General features: G+C 38.7%; 1 protein-coding gene across 3 annotated transcripts in view; it reads left to right on the forward strand.

Annotated features, from left to right (window-relative positions):
• The window catches only part of furina (furin (paired basic amino acid cleaving enzyme) a), a 68505-nt gene that overhangs the window by 25033 nt on the left and 21724 nt on the right, over positions 1-21748 (forward strand). For all 3 annotated transcript variants that reach the window (XM_053864339.1, XM_053864338.1, XM_053864336.1), the window contains 4 exons: positions 8283-8381; positions 14166-14261; positions 16022-16150; positions 17240-17316. In XM_053864339.1, coding sequence (XP_053720314.1) covers positions 8283-8381; positions 14166-14261; positions 16022-16150; positions 17240-17316 — 401 coding nt within the window. The remainder of the gene's footprint in view (positions 1-8282; positions 8382-14165; positions 14262-16021; positions 16151-17239; positions 17317-21748) is intronic.

A 21748-nucleotide genomic window follows, 5' to 3' on the forward strand; every position in this document is an offset into this window, starting at 1 on the left:
GTTTTTTTATCCCACAGCAGACTCTTGAGGGTCAAATAGGGACAGAGAACAAACACTTCTCCCTAGTGTAGCAGTGGGCCAGTTTTAGACTAGACACAGCAGTAGCTCCAACCATTCTACAAACATTTTGGACAGAACAATAGGTGATGAGGCATCGTACAAATGCATGGTTTTATTCTCTGGGCACTGATCCAGAAGTCATCAGCTCATTTCACAGACAACAAAGTCTTTCATCAATGTGGCTCAGTAACTCAGACTTGCTGGTTTTCCTGACAAAAAAAACCCTCATTCCTCATGACTTAATGTACAAAGTAAAGCAGCGGATATGCAATTATGCGTCCTTGGAAAAAGCTGAGTCCTTAGCTCGGAGGGAGATTTCCAGTTTAGTCCATGCCTCCCGCAGCTTTCCAGACCTATAATACTTGCTGTTTATGAAAGATTCCACAGACCCATACACACGCACATTTTCATCCCAAGCTCAAAACAGTCTTTGATTTGGGTGGTTTCCAACTCATGGTTTCAACTCGGGCTGGTCGTACTTAGTTTTCTTTTTTTTAACCAGGGCAATTAAGCTGCATGTGATGAAGGATAGATTTTTGTCATGTTTTTGCTAATCGTCCTGTACTTTATTTGGCTTGACAGTTTTTATGTTCTGGTTAATCATTCTGACTGAAAAAGAGTAGCGTGAAATCCCCAATGGAGCGAGAATCATGTTGACTATTTTGTCAGACACATGGAAATGTTTGTGGTTGTGCTTCCTGTCATCATCCAAGCCATGAAGCAGCGCTGTGGTTTAGGCGTCTGTTGCGAGAGCTAAATCCAGCTGCTCTGTTTGAGGTTCAGACTGAGTTGACATGCTCTGCCCTACAGGGCGGTTTGACCTTACAGGTCACTGCAGGACACACATGTTGAGATTGTTATCGTTTAAATTATCCAACCAGTTTTTTTTTTCTTTTTTCTTTTTACCACTGCACGTATGCCAGTTTACTACTTTTGCGCTGTCCTTCAACTGCTGACAAGCTTTGTTATAGTCATGTTGGTTCTCGATGACATATTACATGATTTGATGTATTAAACAACTACTATTCTTCAATTGCATCGTGTTGTGTTCTACTGCTGTGTATTTTAGACACTTTAATTTTCTTAATGTGCTTTACTGTTGATTGCTGCATTGTTGCCTTGACATACCACAGTTGTTAATTGAGCTGAGGAAACATAATAGAGCATATCAATGACTCTTGGCTACTGAAATAAACACATAATTTTCAGCTCAGTGGTAGACAAAAGCATTGTGCAACAAGTTATTGAGCTTTCATCTTTTTTTTCATTTGATTCTTTTGTTTTTGTGAAATCGTTATGACCACTCAGAACAATATAACAATTTATTCGAAATGACTTCTGCCTGATTAGACCAGATCATCACTAGATCATCCTGACTAGAAAACACAAGTACTTTTTGGCACTGTCACTACTTTATTCTTCACTTGGTTTAAATTTAGTTTTTTTTAAAAGTTTTTCAATCTTGTTGGTGTAGCTTTTTTACACATGTAAAATGTGTATTAACTGAAGTGTATACCCGGGGTTTCTTAACCTTTTTGATCTTGGGGCCCACCTTTCCCCGAATAAATGGACCCGGGGGCCCATTCAAGTGATGTGATGAGGTGATTCATTACTCTTGATTTGATTTGTGATCAATAACCATATTTAATCTACTTACACGTAAACAAACCAAAGCCTTGTGAAGTGACATGAAACCTTGTGATCTTAGCAAACATATTTATTTGTCATCGAAAAGTCTGACCAGCAGCAGAACCAGGTGCAAGTCATAGTCATCAAATTTACTGAAGAAAAAAAGGAAAAATACCCTGGATGCAAACTGTTGAGAAAATTGGAAAAAATGAATGAAATTCTGAATAAAATAAATATAATAAAACAATGTCTCCAGTTTTTACTGTTGGGGACGGCATCACTTTCTTTATAATTTTTTTCTTTTCAAGAACTTCTCCGTAGTTGTTAACTATCACAGATTTGCAGATGTCAAGTCAATTCACTGATGCACTACCACCACCATATGTGGTTAAAGTATTAAAACTGAGCGTCTTGCGGCCCTCACAGCCCATATGTGCATAACAAAAACACTTTTAGGGGCCCTCTAGGGGGCGCTCACGGCCCAACCATGGTTAAGAATCACTGCTGTATACTATTGACTTTTATTGAGTTTTCATTATTAATTGACTCTTAAAATAAACTTTATGTGAATGCAAGCGGGCTGAGGAATATGTCCAACTGGCTGCTTGTTGATGATGTCATGCTATTTGCCATCCAGAAACAGTCGATGCATCGTTTGCCCCGAACTCGGCTGAATGGATTGATACCAAAAGTAGAAAATCGGTCGTTGAGTCACCATGGAGGTGGAATACTGACAAATAGCCGAATTCCGGCTCAGCTGGCTTCAGCATGCAGATGGCTGTTTGATATTTTGATTCGATATCCTCAAAATTGACTTTGTCACAGAAGTCCTTTTGGTGGTGCAAGATGCAAAACAACACCTGTGTGTTGATTGTTTCCCCGCATCTCCTTGGAAACAATCACAGATTGTCTTGGAGCACTAACCATCTTGTGTTTGTGTGTGGAATCTTGTTTTGCAATTCCACTTTCACCTCACTTCACCCATGGTGCAGAGGAGGAGTGAAGTGGGTGGGAGGCTTTTTGTTGTGTGAGAAGATCAGATTTTAAGTGAGAGGGTTGGGGCACTTGCAAGTAGATCACTGGCTTTTCTTATTGCCACAGTATAACGGCGAGATAATGAGGTGGATAAATCGGATCTTTGTCATTTTGTCAGATAAAGTATTGTCTTTCAAGCTAATCATGATGTGGCATTTATTCAAAACATTACATTTCCATCCTGCGTCGTGCTTTTCAATCGATGCATAAGACTAGTACGATGTTATCGCCATGCAACAGCATTTTCTGCAACTCAGCTGTGCGATCTCTCTAGTATGGAGTCGTCTCTGGTCTGGTCTGGTCTGGTGCTCTCCCACTGGCCATGTAGTCCATCATGTCCATTGATGCCTGGACCCCTGCAGCTTTCTTAGTTTAAGAGTACGAAGTCACTGCAAGTGCAGTGTTTCAGCTCAAATAATGTTCCAGTGATTTCAGCCATTCTAATGGAGCTCCTATACCCAATTGTGTATTGATATAATAAATGAATAGGTGGACAGTGATGGGCAGTTGACCATCGTTTTGGTTTATGTCCTCACATGAAACAGAAATGTACCAGATTATGATGGGACTTGGCAGAAAATATGTTTCATGAAGGTACAAGGGTTATACAGACAAAACAAGATGATGTTTATTTGCTTGCATCACATCTGTGAAATGCATGTTGTCATTTTCGAAGCATAATGCTGCTGTGCTGTTCAAAGATGTATTCTGTACTGAAATAAATGAACCTGTGACTCTTCTCCTTTTCAAGCACATTTTCCTTTTAATCTATATGTTGATCAGTTTTACTTGAATGTTATAGATTCAAAACTCGGATTGAATTAAATACTCTCTCATGGTGTCAAAAGCAATCATACAGTTCATGCTTCCTATGATAGAACTGCCTCCCCGGTGATAAGACCTGCCTTCTCCTCATCCCTCTCCAATTTCCCTCTTCTCAGCTAAGCTGCCTTGTGTTCCATCCAAACACACATACAGGCGGTTCTGCACACACACCTTTTAGCTCCTAATCTGATGGTGCTGATATCCTCTCGAGTTCATCGCATCACTTTTTTCATTGCCCATTATATTCCCTCATAACTTCAGTTCTGTATCAACAGTCTTGAAATTACAAAGACATGTTGAAGGTCAGGTCAACGGATGCTTTGAATCGCCATTGTATAATGGCATTGTCAAATCAGTAACTTATTTGCTGTAGATTATTTGAGGACTATTTTGGCCAAGCTTAGTCAATGTCTTTCTCACCCAATTGTTTTTTTTAAATCCTCTAGATAGGTTCTGCTTTACCACACACCAGTGAGCTACTTATAATCCCATCAGACCCTAACAATAATTAAACCATACAAAACTATTCATGTAGGATTCACATGTCCATTAATATAATTTGCTTCACGCGTCCACAATGAAACAGGCAGGTAACATCAAGAAATGTTGACCTCTCTCCTCATACATGTACTTCAAGGTTGGGCATTTGCCAGGTCACAGTCATCCAATAGCTGTTTATGTAGCAGAACAAAGTGTGCTGCAAATATTTGTCAGCATTTGTACTGGTACCAGAGACACTTTTGAGTTGCTAGGTTTCCATTCCCCTCACCAAACTGTGCAATTGCAGTACAAGAGAATGAAAGTACTGTAAAAAGAGTTTCATTTCAGAATTAAGTTCCAAGGACCCGTAAATTACTAGATTTTGCTTATTGAATTATTTATACAATCGACTGAATAATTTCTGTTATTAAAGTGGTGCTACCCACATGATGGTCATAAAAATCCAATTGGCCCCTTAGCTGTCCTCCTGATACATGTCCTCCTCTTTAATGCGTCCATATGTATAAAACATCTACTGTATTTTCATACAAGGGTGAGGATTTATTTTTAAATCGGTGATCACAAGTGAACCATGACTGTTGTTAACCTTTGAAATGTCATTTCAGTATTTGCTTCTTGTGATAAATGCTGCCGTTGATTTGATTTCACATTTTATTTGTCAACTACTTTATGAATGGGTCAAGATTTCACTGCCTGCTGCATCAGAGTGTTGTTTATGATTCCTACAGAGGCACCTCTAAAAACAGCAGTTGGATTCTCGTCCTGAGCTGTGACGGCAAGGGAGATTTATAAACATAAATTATGTCCGGAGCTTGCCAATGATCACAGTCACTTAATAATAATTCACCTGCTATGAGGGAATGCAGAATTTCTGAAAACACATCATAGACTGAGGTCAAAATGACATATTTACAATAAATCCTACCACTGCATCACCTGATTTTTTTTTTCAAGCTAGTTCTTTTTTTATGACATCTCACTCTGCCCTGAGGCTAGCACCCGCTTATCGAAGAAGGTCTCAGTTCCTTCCTATTGGGCGATGGAGAGAATCATAAATGCTTGAGGTCACCTATTTCGCTGTTTTTTTCCCTTTGGTAAAGTTAAATCTACAGAGGAAATAAAGCCCAAAGGAGCTGGTTTACAGATTAAAATCTGTAACTAATACGTTTTTCTGCATCACGCATCGCCGGTTGTAGTTTTCCAAAAGTACAGGCAACTCTTTGTTCTTTGTACTCCCCCTTGTACTTTCAAGTACGGAAGTATTAACGTGCATTTCGGGTATTTCTGAGAAACTTGGTTTCAATTTTTTTTGGTCAAATTCACGGTGATGTTCTGCCATTTTTGGTTATGTGGCAATCTTTTACTGATAAAGAGAAAATGGGATCCCGGCAGGAAAAATATTAAATCAAGTACTGCATTGCTAATGAAGCCACTTAAAAGGAGAACAGATGTCTTTACCAAACCACCTTTCATAATAAGACATATTATGAGTATAAAGCTTAAATCCAATTTATATTTGTGGAGAAACATGGTCAGTTTCCAACCGTATGGCCATGACCGTAAAAGGTTTTACCTTCCAGTGAAGCTGGTAAAGTAGTGTGCCAGTAATCTATTGTTTAAGTAAAGGATCAACACATTCTCACCATGAAGGCCTCAAATGGCTACTACTTTCAAGTGGACTTTTGTGTCCCAGAGTGACGCAGATATCAGCCTTCCGTGCTGCTCGTTGACGCATTAGACTTTCACTTTAGGTACAATTTTCGCCTCCTGTGGTGAGCCACGTCACTGAAATCAGTGCGTCGCATCGAAGAAAGATGAAGCTTGAAGTTATGATGAGGTACCATGGTCTTGTTAGATGATTTAATATAGATTAGAAAGAGCAATCTGATGATGAGAGACAGCACAAATGCCGTCACTGGGTGGTGTTTTATCCATTTGCCTGTGTTTTAAGACTAAAACTTTTTTTTCTCAGTAATGATTTGTCTTTGTTCATCTCCATTACACTAGTGTAAAACTATCTTGGCAGTGCGTCAACAATTGTCATTTATGCAAGTCATTGATGCTGAACCAAATATGCAAATACTTACATCCTGATGCTCATGTATTGAATTTAGCGTTATGTACAAAATGGAATGGGAATTTGTTATGATTGATTGAAGTGCAGTTTAACCACTATAATGGACTCCTCTCCAGTGGAATTGCCTCTCAGCATCCACACGTTCATTCAGTAACCAGGTTTATATCAGTCATTTTGCAGCTCTCGTCCGCTTTCCAACTTTGTCTCCAGACATTAGTTGGTTCTTTGTTAAGTATAATTGTGTCAACAGTCAATGGCGGCAAGAGTCCCGACCTGTGATAAGTGCTTTCCCGCAAGGTACATTTGGCAGACGTGATGGGAGCAAACATGCACGCAAAACAAGCTGACGGCATTTTTTTTCCACTGTCTGCAACTCTGCATTCTAATGAGGTTGATGGATTAATGCCTCACTTGAGCAATGGGCCAGTTAAGCCCGCTCTGCTGCAACAGTGGTCGGCTTATGGCATCACTAATTGTCACTCACAAGTCCAGGTCTGTCCATTCCCACATTTTCCTGTTTCCCATTTGAAAGTTAATAGTGGAAAACAAAGGTTCCTGAATGTATTCAGAGATTGCTAGTGATGATTGCGGTGCTGGGTTGATGGTTAGCCAAGTTGCAATTGACAAAGTTGTTCACTGAAACGTGTGATTGAATATACTAGTCAGAAGTAATTCACTCTTGCGTATCACACATCCACAATCTGTGCCATTATTTGCTGATGACTGACTTCTATTTTATTCCAGGGAAAGGTGACATGCTTGATCTCTTGATTTCCTTTGGGACTTGTCACAAATGGAGCTCTATATTTAGGTTTTTTGTAGCTAATTAAGAACCATTTGATAGTTCTGTAGTTTCTCTGTTCATCAGGCCATCGTGTTCTCAGCCAATCAAACTAACATATAAATAGATGTATCATTGTTCCATCCACTGTTAAGAGGAGTTAAACTCAACTCTCGACAGCTTGTTCAATGTAAAGAATGATCAAATGTGTCCCCTCTCTCTGCTCTGGCAGCGATTCAGTTGTTAATGAATGCATTTCATCCTTATGGGAGGCTGGTGATTTTCTTAAGTACCTGTAATGAAATGTCTTTGAAGGCAGCAAAACATCGGCTTGTAAACTAAGCAAGACGACAGGAGTGGTTATGAAGTCAAACATATTTATTTGGAGGCCTTGAAATCACTGTGTAAAAGCTCTGTGTATCCATTTTAAAATGAAAGAACCAGTCACCAACAAAATATTGAAAGGCTGAGCTATTGTTTTAAGTGTGAATATTATTTAGTCGGTGCAAAAGAATACATCGACCCACACTACATTGTTGCTAGTCATTACCTAATGGACCCTGCACACACTTCATCCAGGCTCTTATCTTGACTCACACAATGGACGGACTACCTGCTCTTATTTTTCTCTTTTTAACAAAACAGACTGCTTGGCTGAATCAGTTCCCCAGTCTTTACCGCCTATTTTTTAAATGTACTTTTCATCTCTTTGCTTCGATCCATTTAACATGCCACACACAGCGCACGGGTGGTCTTGCTGATGACGCCAAATACCATTGCTTGTTCATTGACTGTGCGAGGTGTTAGTGTGACAGGAATTGGTTTGTCCTCATGTGAGCAGGGACTTGTTGACGAAAGTGCTCGGATAAAAACAGAGTCATCGTACGTGTTAATGTTGTGTATCTCAGAGGCATTTGAATCTCTTGCTGCGAACTGTTGGAGCAAGACATGCATTCATTATAACGTGTCACCTGGTTTATGCTTCCACCATTGACTTGTACAGGAGTGAATGTGATGTTTAGTTTAGAAGTTTAGTCTAATCAATCAACAGTTTTCTAATATGAAGACTTTCAAACATTGTACTTTAAAAAAGTATCAGAATCAGTCCAAATGTTGGAGTAAAAGAGTACGAATAACACTGTTCTGTTGATCTGGATCTTTGCTCATGCTTACTTCTTTTACTCAGTTCTGTAAAGAAGCCTTTTTTGAAAGGCAATCGCTGGGTCAAGGACGCTGGTGAAGATGTGTTGGGTGCTAAACAAGATGTAATTCCTCAGTGATTCTTTTTTGCCTTTCTGCCTTAATTAACTGGACTCATTTCTCCTTGAAAAATTCAGTTTCTAAAACCCATTTCTGTTTTTTTTCCTCTTTCAGGCATTTGGTGGTTATTATCACTTTCGTCATCGAACAGTGGTGAAGAGATCGTTGTCGGTTCACAGAGGCACTCATGTTCGTCTTTTAAGAGATCCCAAGGTAACACTCGAATGCATGGTTGATTCATTCATGTTTTTAATCAAAGAAATGTCGCTGATGTAACATGTACTTTCACCCAAGATGACAGCCAGGCTTTTGGCTAGGATTTTGAAACGGGGCGACCAAAGCCCCACCCCCAGCCCATAACCCCGTCCCGAGCCCATTCCCATCCCGACATGCCATGTTTACGACTGACTTTACAACTTTCTTTGTAAAAAAAAAAAAAAAAAAAAAGCTCTTAACATCCATTTGTACAAAAATTGCGTTTTATAAAAACAAGCATTTGAGTCAAATGACGAACGTGAACAGAGATGAACTCAGTAGCTGTTGCCGCAATAACATTTTCAGATGCAGAGGTCTCCAGGGTAGTTCTTTTACTTGGCTGACCTTGATTATTTAAAATTACATAAATACATTTTTACAATGATTCTTTCCCTTACTGCAAGCTAAGTGTCTATAGTTTTGTTCATCTTTTATATAAGCATACAGTTGTATAAGCTGTGTAGCTGTGATGGCTTTCTAAACTTTCACACATTTAAATGAAATCAAATTTAAATTTTATTTAACTTTGTTTCATAATAAAATTTAACAGTTTTCATTTGGAAGTTATATCTAATTAAAGTTCACAAAATAGCAACCACATTAAAAGTGCACGGACAAGACAAAATGGATAATCTACCGTGCTGGTTGATCAAAAATATAAATCGAATATTTGAAGCCGCTTTTATAAACTTGTGTGTGAATCAAAACAAAATTGACTCACATGTCATCTTGGTTTAATATTTATATTTAGTTATTCATTTATTTCCTAAACATTTGTTAAATTATTATGTTAGTCCAGCTATGTGATTTCACAGTTTCAGCAGAGATGTTCTGTCCCTCAATGACGGCATACATTTCACATCTTGTGTCTAGTTGTGTTTTTTGAAGGCAGTATGTTTGTTTTAATAGTGACTGACTTGAAAATGGATGAACATCGTTCTTTGACTCCAGTATATATAAAGGTGAACCCTGTAGATAACTCTTAAAACATTACCATATAGAACTGTTTTCCCGTTTCATGTCAAGGAATATTCACTTTGCAATACAGTTTGTGCTCGGCTGGTGTCCTGATGTACATTACTTGATCTGAGCCTTCATTACCCATCGAGTGTGTCTTTGCAAATGTCTTATTAACATCAGACTCACTGTTGAGGACTCATCCAAAAGTCCCCTCAGCCTTTACATCACCCTCCATAAATTATTGCCACGTGGGCTGTCTCCTAAGTGTGTATAATTACATGATATATATTAGTCGGAATGGTGCCTCTCTGCTAACTCTGCTGGTGATTTAATTGGACATTAACTCCTTTGCTGTCCCAGTTATGTTCGAGCGTTTTACGCAAGGGTGGAAGAGAATATCAATGAACAAGGAATGATGCAATTCTTCTTTTTCATTGTGTATCAGAGGTTTCCTGCTCGTACGTGTCCTTTTTCACGTCGAGCCATTTGTTTATCCTTACGATTACTTGCTTTTACATGAAACGGCCTGTTATATGACCAAGTTTTCAAATTAGAAGGAAGGTAAACAGACGACAAGACTGCATCTTTTCACGGCCTACAAGCAAGGCATTTCTTGACGGCTGCCAGTGCTGTTCAATATTTGAAGCCGGTGTGAAAGTGGAAGTACTACACAGGTTGTATAAATATTTGATCTATACGCAGGGGGAAAACAATACTTGACTAAAATTCAAACTCAAAAATATACACATACTGTATATGCAAAATGCTGTAACATAACCAGAAGACATGAGCTTATCTATAAGTTAATTTCATTTTTAATGTATATTAAAATCTATTATCTATAGCATATATAATAATTCTTATAACGGCGTTCCGTTATGTCTTTTTTAAGGGGGGAGGGGCGTTTATGGTACGACATCACTGAAGGAAAAAAGGAAAGAAATTTAGTAATTTTAATCATTCCATTCAAATAAAAAAAACAGTCTTAGATGGGTAAGTTAATCGGCTAGTTTGTTAAAATTAGTTTATTACAGTTCTACTTATTTGTTAAATATTTCCAATAAACTTCCAAAATCGCAAGTCAAGAAAAACACTCATCACAGTTTCATACTGCAGTCAGGTTGACATTTCAGTTAGAATGTTTTTCCTGATGTTGTGTCTCTGTATGATAACAGTGTGTGTGCAGCCTTCTGGCAAAAAAGAGCGCTTGTCAAATTTGAGGCTCCATGTTCCGGCAGGCAAACTGAGGACATTGCACAACTCTGAGTGGAGTACCATGTAGCTGGCAAGATTTCCTGACTTTCAAATAGAAACTCTACAGCTTAGATAGCCACCAACATTTGCCTCAGATAAATGAACGGCCACCTTATTTATTGAAACTTGCTTAGTACCTACTGCCAGAAATACCCACTTCAAATGTGAAAAGTGACTTTTTGGCTGCAGGTTTAAACCAGGTAACCTAAAGTTGTCACCACAGCTATAATGACTTGAAATACTGTTGTATCAGTTTGCACCATTTTTACTTGTGCCAGTGTCTTTTCCCTCTGCCTTATACATTTATTCAAACTAGAATAAATGTATAATAAACTAAAAAAAAACACACAGTTACAGATCGCTTTAAGGAATTTCCCTCTTTCAACCTCCAATGTTCTGAACACTGAATTTACGGCAAGGTCAGCAACAGTAATAATGCACAAATTTGACAACTCCTGTCATCGTGAAAAATATATTTACATTATGGAAGATGCATTTTAGTTCAGAGTGGCGCTGCTACCCCAAGATGCTTGAGGAATATTTCTCCAGTCTCCCACCCAGTTTGCAACTGGCAGAAAAAAAAAAAAATAAATAAATAAAACAACAGCATTGGCCAAACGGACAATTAAGACACAAACGCAGCAAGAGGAAGAAAGTGGTTTTTGCTCTCCGCACTCTTTATTCTTCTTTAATTCCAATGGTAATGAAATGGTGAGCTGTATGCGTCGTGCATGTGTAGTGGGTTTTTAGATTGGCTGCATTTGTCTGATTATATGGGTCGATATTCTACTAAATAATTCATCATAGGCTGCTTCATTCACTTAAACTATTAAAAATTCTTCAGTGGTTGTAAATCATTGTATTTCAAACGATGAGTAATTTATTCATTTATGATCAAAGACTCTAGTTTACAGAGAACATGATCATTACTCTGAAAACGCTGTAGAATCTCTGTATTTAAACTTTCAGTACTTCCTTGAAACAAGCGTTTAGATGCATCGAACACATCTGTGTTGTACGAAAATATCAGTTGTGCCTACATGAATCTGGATGTGGCTCGTCACAGCTAAGATGTTGCTTGCTTTTTTTGGCTGTCTGAACAAGTACTTGAGAATGGCTCTTAGAGGTTCTTGCAAGTCATTCCTACAATGTAAGCGATGAGAAGTGGAATAACATGAATTGCGTTAATGCGTCAACAGCTGCTTTATTTTATTTATTTTTGGCTTTTTTTATTTGCAGTTCAATGCTGGTAATTAGCCTAAGTAATGGACTGAAGAGTGATGAGTCTAGGCCCACTTTTCCTCTTTCCTGCTGTGTTGTTTGTACCACAGATTTTCAACATAACACTTCCAATGGGGCATCACAATCAAAATAGGCAATGTGTTCAAAGATGTTCAAAAGAGCTATCTGATGTGGCCTAAAATTAGTTTTGGGGGTTAAATACCTGCATAGCATTTCAGTTGAAACTTTAGTCTCTTGGTAAATAAGATGCCTGTGATCCAAGGTACCATGTTGCTGTTCGCCTCCATGGCCTTCAGCTCATCTGCCAGCAATCATGGTTGAGTGATGTGAAGAAACTGGAGGTGTCGATTAATATGATCTCAATGGATGTATGATGGTGTGGAAGTGTCAAGTGTTATCGTTCCTATATATGTTTAACCCAAAAGATCATGACTCAGTTTAGATTTTTGTTTCTATGTATTACAGTGTGCATTCCTTTTGTTTCATCTTAAGGCATTGTTTTTAGCTTCTACGCCTACACAGCAAATGAGTTTACAGTTTCAGTTCTTCGAGGCATTTTGTATTCTGAGCCAGTGGAAGTAAAAATTCTTGTTCTGACCATTGAAGTTCTGCCATCCACTGCGCTAAATGGCCTGAAGATTACAACTGTTGAAGTACAAGCTATAGTGGTACGTGTGGGAATTTGAAAAAGGTTGTATTACAGATTTGCATAAAACTAGTTTTAGTAGTCGAGTTATCTTTTTCACGTAAAGAATTGAATAAATCCTCGTGGAAATGTTACTTCCACTTAGACTGACTAGGCTGCTCACTGGAGATTCATTCTTGGCAATTGGAATTAAATTTATTCAAGCATGGTTCTATGCTTCAGTGGTGCTGAAACGGAGCGCTGGTATCACAGCTAAAGAGCCCTCCATTATTTCTGTCCTCTTATGTCGGTAGTAATCTGCAGGGGCAAAAAGCTGTGCACTGTGATTTGGTTGTCCTTCACATCAGGTGCTCTGACCTTGCAGCAGCTAGTCCTTTCTTTTCTGACACATTCTTTGCTCCTCGCATCCGTAGGCTTTTTGCTGTGAGGCAGTAACACTCCTGCATGGGGATGTTGCTTTCTTTTCTCTATGTATTCTGTGCCTGTCAACACTTTCTGCTCAGACTAGCTTTACAAGGCCTTAGCTGCTTCTCCACCCCACACTCTCATTTCTGTGAGATTAAATATTCCACTTCTTTCATTAAAGTATACGTCCATTCAATTTTTTTTTTTTTGACCGCTGTGGAATTCATCAGCAAGTCTCATTACCGAGGATACCATCATCCTTCCGGGCCTCTTAATTTGTCCTGTCTGCCGGTGTCCTGGGAATTAGGATCTGTTTTAATTGATTCAACATAACAGACCTGGTGTCCACCTTGTAATTGAATTTTATCCTTAATATTTTGACAGTGGTTTAAAGCCTGCTGAACTGCAAGAGTCTCAGAATGAATAAACGCACAAAGGCTAATCTTAAATCCCATGGCAAGATCTCTGCTCATCTCTGACTTATCTTTGGCCGTACCATATATCCGTTATCTTTTAAAGAGGCTCCAGTATTATCAGGGAATTCAAGCCTTATTCACACCAAGCCATTTCAGCCTGCTGTGTTCATATCGTAAAACACCTTTTTTAGGTAGAAAGATAACTCTGGGAAAGGATAAATGGTCATTCTCTGAGAAGAATCATGGTATTTCCTGCTTTATGAAACCCTCTAACTTGTGTTAGGTTAGGTCGGACCTCCGCAGGTCCATTTTCTATGTGGTTTGTTCTGGTAAAGTTCCCTCTTAAACTCGCAGGAGTGCAGTCACGCAATTCATGCAAACAATGGTCATCCACCTTTCATAATAGACAACATAATGTATGAAAAGAACAGCTATAATGTTCTCTGTTCTGTCATTGTAAATATTTAGACACCTGTGTTGAATTTGCTTCATGAAAGGACCAGCTGTGCGTTCAAATGATATTGTACAACATCTATTGAAACACTTTAACCATGGAAAATACCAGGTTAAACAGCTCCGATATATGGGACAGATGAAATGCCTTCAATTTTAAAGTGGATCTTATGTTACGTTGTGCTGTGACTTACTGAATTAAGTTACATCTGATCCTCTCTGCTTTTAGAGCTGGAAAAACAGTTGATCAAATATTAATATCACTCCATTGTAAAGGATATCCATGACTCCGACGGTGATGACAAACCTTTTTAGTTTGTGTGCTGCTTTATTCTAGATGCCTTTTTGTCTCTTTGTGCTTTCCAGGTGACCTGGGCAGAGCAGCAGGTGGTTAAGAAGAGGAAAAAAAGAGATGTCTTTGTTGAACCGGCAGATCCTGAATTTAAAGACCAGTGGTATCTGGTAAGTGGTTGCTGCTTTCAAATGAGAACAGTCACAGTTTTTTTTGTCCACAAAACTCACAAATCCCAAATTGTTCCTCATTCCTGATAGCTTAATACACAAAACCGCACCTCTGTAATCTCTACTGTATGTTTTAAACAGCGGCTTTTCATGGGCAATGCTAAGAAAGATCGATCCTTCACTAATGTTGTTTGTAGGTGATTGATTTTACCTTTGACTTGAGGAATGCAGCAGATACTGTGGCCTGATAGAAGCCCAGGTTACTCCCCCATGAGATTTCTTATTCAGCTCGACTTTTCAATTACCTGGAGAGTTTGTTAGCCTGAGGAAGATGCATGGTGCTGCAGAACACATTCACTTCATCAGCTCTGTGAAATGCAGGCTTGTTTATTGACAAGGCTGGCCAGTGTCTCTCCTTTAACTTCATCATGCTTTAAACAGATTATTGGTGTTCTAATTTTTGATGGAGGGGAAAAGACTTCTGAGAGAGAATGAGAATATCACATTTTATATACATTTTCCAATGGTAAAAGATTTTCCAACATAACATTAACTCTTTATTGAATAAAACATTTTCTTCTGTTGATCTGTAGCAGAAAATTAGCTTTGTGCAGCAGAAATTACAGTAACATACCTGTGAAAGATAGGATTTCAATGATCTTGGCAAGTAATTGGTGCAGCCTTGCCTCGAAATTTTAAAGAGGAAAAAGCAATTCTCTGACCAAATCGCACCTACTGGCACAAAAGTCGAGTAGTAGTGTTCCAAGTGACAATTTTATTAGTCAACTTTTAAATGAACTCTCTATGGTATTAGAGATGATAGACATTTTTAGCCCTGTTAATTCTAGTCGAACACAAAGCTGCATTTGACATGGTCATTTTCTGCCTTAATTAATTGGTTAATTTCAATTTTACAAAATGCTTTAAAAAATATCTGCCAAATATGATTTATGTTGGCCCTAATGTTTATTTCTCTCTATCCACATGGTGCCATCGGATGGAATCTATTTCTGAATTAGATGGACAGCTGCTAATGATCAACATCTGCTTACTAATTCATTTTCCATTTCATTTCAGTATTCATTTAAATAATAGAACTGATAAATGATGATTCATAAACAAGCTTGAAGGCAGAGGGTCTGAAACAAAAGGTTTGCAGTTTCAGTGAATATCAAAAAGGGTTGACGATGAGTCTCTCGGATTCATTATTCGTCTGGTGCATCAGGCTTTTCTTGGCCTGCATCTCCAAATTGCCAGTCCTAGTATCTTCGTCGTTTTCCTGAAATAGTTGATGTTTCTAAATAGCTACCGTACCAAGGGAACTCAAATATAAAAGGAGTGCACATACATTACCTCCGGTGTTTTTATAGATCACTGTACTTAAGAGAGAAGTGCTTTGAACTTGATGAAAGGCAGACTGTTTTTTTTTTTTTTTAAAGGTCAAGTTGAATGTCAGAAGCAAATCAAAAAACATGGGAAATCCTCTCCGCTTCTCATCTTCCAGTTCACTGGTGCACTGCTTACTATTAATAATGAATAATTAAAGTGTAGAATTAAAGCTTTTAACACAGAAGGTAAAATCTCTCTCTGATTAAAATTCCTGGTGTTCTCCCGGCAAGTGATGATTGTTGAGCTGAAGATATTGTCCTTCTCTTTAGTTTTGATGTAAATGACATAAATGTTTTCTGCAAATCAAAGTCATGACTAGAATAAATCCTGCATATCAGTAATGCTTTTCTCTCTTCACTTTGTTATTCCAGTACAACAGCAACCACAGAGATTTGAATGCTAAAGCTGCTTGGCAGTTGGGCTACACTGGCAAGGGAGTGGTGGTCTCCATATTAGACGATGGGATAGAGAAAAACCATCCTGACCTGTCGCAAAATTATGTAAGTATGACGAAATGTATGTCAACAGGGAACTTGACGATAATATCACTTTAGTGCTATAATTTTCTTCTTCACCTTAATTTTTATTTCATGCTGAAAATTTTGGGGCAATTCGGGAAAAAAAATCCAGGGTGGAATATTTGAATGATTTCAGTTAATGACCACGAAATGAGGGAGTGTGGTTCCACATAAAGTGTTAAGCAAGGTTATCATTTGCCTGTTTGACTATTACGTTTGGCTGTTTCAATCTCAAAATATAAGTTGGTTCATAAGTTTAAAAAGACTATCCAAGTATCACTAAAGTGATGAGCAGACTAAATGGTCGACACGATAAGCTCTGTTGAAGACAGTCTTCCAAAAGTAGGAAATGCAGATTATGTTTTGAAACTGTCATTGTGTTGTTGTTGAATCAATAGGAGTTGGTCCGTAAGTGTTGTAGGTTGCATTTTTGAACAAGCCATAACTTAAACGCAAGCTCTTTCAGAGTTATTTATACCCTCAACACAAACTGTAGGGGGGCCATTAAACAAAGCTCTGACTCCAGTGGAAGCACCGTCAACAACATCCAAATGATCAAATATCCCTTTTGAAAGATGGATCTTTTTGTTTTCTTAGTGGTTCATTAAACTTTTTTCTCTCTATGTTTTATCAATTCTTCAACGTATGTGTCTGTTTTTGCGTTGACTATGTATGTCTGCATATTGAAGTTTTTTGCTGATGAGTATCACACAGAAGTGGAGTTTTCACTTACTCTTCAATATAATTAGCTTTTATCCGGTTTGAATTGACTGCTGGTGTCTGTATTTGGAAGGGTTTTGGCACTCAGTGTTTTATTTAGGTTGACGGAGTGCAGAGCGTGTGCACCTGGCCAGGCTTTTAACTGGTTTACAGAGAAGCCTTTTGCACGTCGTCCAGCAAGACGGTGCTCGACAACTTTTCTCTTCCTTGATGCTAAAGGAGTTTCTTTCTTTTTATTGTCCTGTTTCTCTGGAATGGAAAGTTCTAAAAAATGTAATTAGAAAAGCACACATATCTTCCGCAACCCTACCTGGTCAAATTACTTATTCTTGTATTTCTCACTTCCTGCAGGACCCAGATGCCAGTTACGATGTGAATGATGGCGACCCTGATCCTCAGCCCAGATACACACAGCTGAATGATAACAGGTAGAATGTAATTCTCATTTATTCTGTGATTCAATTCTTTGTATCAACTTTTCTGTGAGAAGTGCTGGCTCAGTCTGAAAGGACATGTGTGAGGAAACTTATAGTAGTCGTTCCTTGTTCACCTCTCGATAAATGCGGGTGTCCTCTTGACAAATTTGTACAACATACATCTGTTACAGGAGAAAAACGCAGACCGTTTTCGTAATTGACTTGGTGATGTGGATAAAACATTAAATTTAGGCACCAATTGGATTTCCTGCACTTCTTTAATTAAAAGGATTAAGGTTCTCGTTAATGCCTTTTGCTTGCTGAAAAAAAGTGTCTTATACTTGAAGATATTGATCCTCCTGCATGAAGGCTTGAGCTGTTAAATCTAAGAGGTGCCACTAGGGCATTTATATGGCCTGTGACGGTAGAGTAAATCTACACAGGGATTAATGTAGTGTGTGAAGGAACAGCTTTGTTTGCAGATGGTATTGAGAGTTGTTTACAATCCCACTGCTGCCTTGCAGAGAATTGATTGAATTAAGTTAATCAGCATTAATGGAACGGGGTAAGTCTATTGGCTTTCAAAGACCCCAGCTTATCTTCCTCCAGTGAAATGGCCTAGCTCCATTCTGACTCCAATTTCTGATTGGTTATACTTTGTGGGCCTGAGAGATTGTTTTGAAGACCTGCAATGTTTACTGACTGTAGGCTGAGATTATGGTTAAGCTTGATGATCAGTCAAACATGAATTAAAAGTTGTGCCATCTCAGTTAAAAATCATCCATTCATGCTGTTATTTGAGCTACTTGGAACGTCAGAGAAAGTTTTCTTTAAATATCTTCCAATTAAAAACTTTGGATCATCTCATCATTGGGAAAACAAACTTTGGTGTTCTATATAATAATAATGCACCCAAGCATGTGGGGGATGGAAGAAGAAAACATGCTGCTTATGTTGTAAAGCAGTTATGGAGAGTCACAAATAACTTAAGTTTAGTAGTAGTTTTCATTCAAGTCCTGAATCAAGATAGATGGATTGATTCTAGTCCAAGTCACAGAAAAAAACAAGTTTAACCTGCTGATAATCCATCCTTAAATTGAATTATTATTCTGTGCACATGCATAAACCCAGACTGGTTGGCTGACATTCTCCTCCACCTATGTAAAAAACAAAATGTAAATCAGATAAACAAGGAAACCTATGGTGTGGACTGCCATGATTTTCTAACCTGGTTGAACTATGCCTGGACTTGCAGTCTGAGACTATGAATCGTGAAGTGTCTGATTCTTGTGTTCAGAATCAGATTTATTGCCAAGGTCAGTGAGGATCCCACCAACTAGGAAAGTGCTTTGGAATAACTGAACAAAATATAATAATAATTCCCGCTGTAATTGTGGTGTCTTAGTTTTTGGTCACTGCTACTCTGAACGCCAAAATGTTTTAAACGTCTGCATTAATTCTTATTTTGGCAGCAATGCAGAATAAGAAATAAGAAGTATGAAAAAAGAAGCAAATTAAATGGGGAAATAGCTAGTGGGAGTTGGAGGCATCCCTCCGGTGACGCTCCCGATTCACTATCTATGCCAGGCCATGCTTACATGACTCTGGTGACTCGCGATGGCCCAGGGCCTGGCTGAAGACTTGATAACTGATGTCTCCCTCATTTTGGCTGCGTCTTTTTGAACTCTTGCTCACCTTCAACCTTATCGCCTACCACCTAGTTCGTCAGCTGCAAACAACCCAACGTATGTGTGTGTGTACTTCACTTATTTAACTCTGGTTTGCTGTGGATGAATGTTTGAACAGCCCGTGGACTGTAATAAACTGTTGGGTTGCGGAGGACTGAAAGTGTCTGTTTCTTCTCTGAAAGTCCATCACTGTACACCTCCATAAAGCTGCCTTTCTGAGTCCGGCACGCAGGCAGCATTGAGGATGGTTCAGGAGCAATGTGCCCATTCACCATTATGTTTATCTAAGGCAGCATGGGAAATCGATGTTTCCCTTTCAAATGTTTTCTCAGACTCCCATCAGGAGCATTTCCAAATGTGCATTCTCGTGATTATTCTTGGCTTAACAGTCTTGGGGTCTTTTCCCAAATTAATCATCCCAGTGCTTCATGATTTACAACAGTGAACGAAACATAATTTGAACTCTGGCAGAATCTGTATTTATATCTGCTATACAGTCTTGGTGATTTACAGTGAAGAAACTAGATTGACTAAACAAGAGGGCGAGGCCAAGTTAAATATATCCACTATGGTGCTTGTTGAAAACATGTTTTAATACGTTCGAAAAAAGGCTGGTTAATCAATTTTAGCTGAGGCTTATTTGTCTGGATGGTTTGACTGCATTTATTGTATTACCGCGCCGCAGCATTTGTCTGGGCCTTCAGTTCATTAATTAACTGGCAGAACCATTTAAGAAACTTGAAGTAACAGCTGAGCTCAACTGTCCAGTTTAGCCCTCGAGTTCAATTCAACCCAGAGAAGTTGGGCAACATTATCTTTCATAGTCGGATTGGAATTTTTCAATATTCTCTTTCTTTCTTCTTTCTTTCTTTCTTTCTTATGTAAAAAAGTAAATCATTATTAGATGGTTACAGCAAGTCAGCTGTTGTGGAAAGGCATCCTACTAACAATTCCATCACACTAGTGTGCATTAATTGGTTGCCTAGTGACTGAACGGTCGATGGTTTCGAGCTGTACTTGGGCCGAGTTTGTGTTGAGATGTCCCTGAGCAAGACACTTGACACATGATTGCTTCTGGCTTAGTATAAAGTGCTTTGGGTGCTGAGAAAAGAGATGCAATATCAGTAAAAGATGTTTACCATTAAAGTGGCATAAAGCATTCTTTGATCAACTGACATTAGTTTTCCGTGGAGTTAAAGTAGCTGCGGAATCTTACACTGAGGCACTGACATTTGCCAGAACATACATCAGGGTTGTTCTTTTGAGGCTCATTAGCCATACAAGCTATCATCTATCACTTGATGTATTGTTATGGAATGTTCTCTAATTGCTGTGCCCCATATTTCAATGCAAATTTGCCTTTGCTCTGAGTGACTGTTTAGATATGTCTGTATGATGATCGTCTATGGTTCTGCTAGCTGCAGGTTTGAATGCTGGATCGTGTTATTGGCCTCAGGATTTCATGGCTGCAGTTGCCGGAACCGCGTATGGTCTCTGAACTTGAAAAACATTTCCTTCCATTGTCATGGGAACAGGATTGTTCTGGCCAAAATTGGTCATGTATTCGAAATATATCATTTACCAACAGTGTGTAGTGACGAGTTGTTGTGGGAGAGAGACTATTTTAAGTTTCGACTGTACAGTAGTATCGAGGGAAATATTAGTGGTGCTGGTGATGAATGCAGCTCTATGTATGTAAAGTTACCTTCTTTCAAACACCATATGGTAACATGGAACAGAAAAGGACAATAAAATGTCAAAATATTCTTACACTATTGAGCAAGCTGATCAAGTAATTGGTGAAAGAAGTCGGAACAGTTTATGACAGTTTGTAGTGAGCAGTACACGTCTATTTAAAATCTGCATTTACCCTAGAAAAGAAAGGCAGCATTTGCGGGATTTGGTCTGTGAGCCTTCAGTCTGACTGGAACTTTTATGTAAAATAAACTTCACCGTCCTTCACCACACCTTTATAAAGTCTACTGTCCGTGAAATTTCAAATAAAGCACTTCCTCATGAACAACTCTCGGTATATGATAAACCTGAGATACCTCTGAGAAACCTCTGATGCTGTCAAACTGGCATTTCTCTTAAAAGGCATGATTCACTGAGGAAAAATCTGTTGGACATGGATCATATATTTTGCTCTCGACTTGCCTGCTTGTATCTGCAAACCTGTGCAATTCTATATCTACTGCTTGGTTCTTGTGCGCCCAATATTTCCCTCCTCATTTAATCTATTTTTTTTGTTATTTTGGTTGTTGCATTTTTTGCCTTCAGCTTTCCACTTTAAACTGCTGTTATTTGATTGTTTAGCCATGTTAGTATCTACTTCTTTCCACTTGGCTGCTACAATGTTGAAATTCCTCACCCGTGAGACAAAGATTTATCTTATTTTGAGCATTGATTCCAGTTAGTCCCTCCTTTTACCCACTAGCTTCAAAGTGGATATGTTAGCAGGAATTGAAGCTGATCACAATCAATCTCTTCAGTTTGACTTTGGAACAGCAGGTTTATGACGGTGTAGACTCTGCTCTTTGTTCCTGCCGACTGTGAGGGAGTCTTCATTTAAGTGCACTTGGTATGATGTCATAGTCCGCAGTTTGCTTGTAATCAGCCGCACTCTTGTAATCATGCTGGGGCAGTAGAATCGAGGACACCCACCCTTTATTTCCGCAGCTCTGCCTTACCCCCGTCATTGAGAGCATTTGTTGTTAAAATGTGGTTGCATGTCTGACCTAACATGAATTATTCAT

Source organism: Synchiropus splendidus, chromosome 5, assembly GCF_027744825.2.
Source record: "Synchiropus splendidus isolate RoL2022-P1 chromosome 5, RoL_Sspl_1.0, whole genome shotgun sequence".
NCBI classification, from domain to species: Eukaryota; Metazoa; Chordata; class Actinopteri; order Syngnathiformes; family Callionymidae; genus Synchiropus; species Synchiropus splendidus.